The sequence below is a fragment of the Tupaia chinensis genome, unplaced genomic scaffold, assembly GCF_000334495.1.
Source record: "Tupaia chinensis unplaced genomic scaffold, TupChi_1.0 Scaffold138665_1, whole genome shotgun sequence".
Lineage (NCBI taxonomy): Eukaryota > Metazoa > Chordata > Mammalia > Scandentia > Tupaiidae > Tupaia > Tupaia belangeri.
In genome coordinates this window covers 868652-870360 of record NW_006198557.1, presented here as the reverse complement: position 1 = coordinate 870360, position 1709 = coordinate 868652, and the positions used below count along the sequence as shown (strand labels likewise).

The window sequence follows — 1709 nt, the reverse complement described above, 5'->3', positions numbered from 1 at the left end:
CACCCCTCCGCCCCTCCTTGCCTCCCCCTCTCCCACCCCAGCTCATGCCCACCCCACCTACAGATGATTTCCTGCTCTACCTGGACCCCCACTACTGCCAGCCCACTGTGGACGTCAGCCAGGCTGACTTCCCCCTAGAGGTGAGCTGGGGTCCCCAAGACTGGGGCCGGGCTGTGGGGAGGGAGCTGGGGGCTTCCTGAGTCTCCCTCGTCTGTCTGTCCGTCCCAGTCCTTCCATTGCACCTCGCCTCGCAAGATGGCGTTCGCCAAGATGGACCCGAGCTGCACTGTGGGCTTCTACGCTGGGGACAGGAAGGAGTTTGAGATGCTCTGCTCAGAGCTGACCAGGGTGAGCCGGAGGAAGGCTTTAGGGGTGACCAAGGGCTGAGCTGGGGTCAGAGGAATTGAGGCCTCCAGTCTAGCAAGACCTGGGGTGCCGCTTCCACGCTGGCGGTTCTGACCTGAAGTTTGGCACATCAGAACCCTGGCACAGCAGCATCGAGGCATTCAAGTGGCAGGACCCGTCTTGTGGGCTCTGTGGTCCTGTCAAGGCTTCACCCTTGTGGCCAGAAGATGGCTGCCAGCCCCTCTGGGCACCTGTCCTCTCAGCTCTCTGGAAGGTGGGGGGGGCCACACTTTTACTATAGTTGCAGGGAAAAAAATCTCAGGGCAGTCGCTGGGTTGGGTCGCATGGTCACCAGAGACCACCCCTGTGGCTCTAAGGTGGAAGGCACTGATTGGCCAGCCTGGGTGTTTGCCATAAGTGATCACCCACTAGGGTAATTGATGGGCGTGGCTTATGGGCTGGGGGCTGAGCCCAGCTCTCCCTCCTCCCCTAGGTCCTCAGCTCCTCCTCAGCCACGGAGCGGTACCCCATGTTCACCCTGGCCGAGGGCCATGCTCAGGACCACAGCCTGGACGACCTCTGCTCCCAGCTGTCCCAGCCGACGCTGCGGCTCCCTCGCACTGGGCGTCTCCTCAAGGCCAAACGCCCCAGCTCCGAGGACTTTGTGTTTTTATAAATGGGGAGAGGGAGGGGGGGAAGAGATGCAACACTATTTATTTTTTTATTTATGTCGTGTTGGGGGTGGGAGCTTGAATTCTTGCAGCTGTGGGCTTTCCAGTTCTTGCACCCCCTCGACAACCCTCGCTGAGACCCGTCAGGGAAACCGCTGGGCAGAACCTGTCCGCCTGCCTCCCGCCAGCCCAGCCCTCCCCGCAGGGCAGGGAAGGAGGGGGGACCCCCAGGCACCCACTCAGGGCCTGACTCAAGTACTGTAGTTTGCACTGGACCGCCTGTGCCCTCGCTGGCCCCTGAGCCCCTGTGCTGGGGGGGACGTGGCCACGAGGGGCCAATAAAGCTGTTTGACACGAGCCTGGCTGGGGCCCAGCTCAGCGTCCGGTAAGGGCATGCGTCGGGGTGGATCTCGTGGACAGAGGGCTCCAAGTTGCTTCTGGTCTGCCTCGGCTTCCCCACCTGTGAAACGGGAAACCTCCCTTGACCATGGGGAGCCTTGGGGTTATGCTTAGCCGGCAGGAGGGACTTGATTAGATTGGGGGTCCTGGGCTGGTCCCCGCCTGCCCCCTCGGACTCAGGGGCGGCTCCCGGCCCCCTTCTGCTTCTTCCGCTGCCGGCCCAGCTGGCGAAAGTGCAGCCGCTTGGGGTTGAGGCCAAAGGCCTGCAGTCTCTGGCGGGTGGACCCAATGCAC

General features: G+C 62.6%; 2 protein-coding genes across 2 annotated transcripts in view; one reads left to right on the top strand and one right to left on the bottom strand.

The window, feature by feature from the left end:
- The window catches only part of ATG4D (autophagy related 4D cysteine peptidase), a gene marked incomplete at its 5' end in the record, with an annotated part of 8796 nt that extends 7423 nt beyond the window's left edge, over nt 1-1373 (top strand). The window contains 3 exon segments of the mRNA XM_027765538.1: nt 64-140; nt 229-348; nt 839-1373. Of these exon segments, the coding sequence (XP_027621339.1) occupies nt 64-140; nt 229-348; nt 839-1021 (380 nt within the window).
- Nucleotides 1043-1709, bottom strand: part of KRI1 (KRI1 homolog) — a 21318-nt gene continuing 20651 nt past the window's right edge. Inside the window, exon 20 of the mRNA XM_014592843.2 lies at nt 1043-1577. The gene's annotated coding sequence lies outside the window, so the exon portion shown is untranslated. The remainder of the gene's footprint in view (nt 1578-1709) is intronic.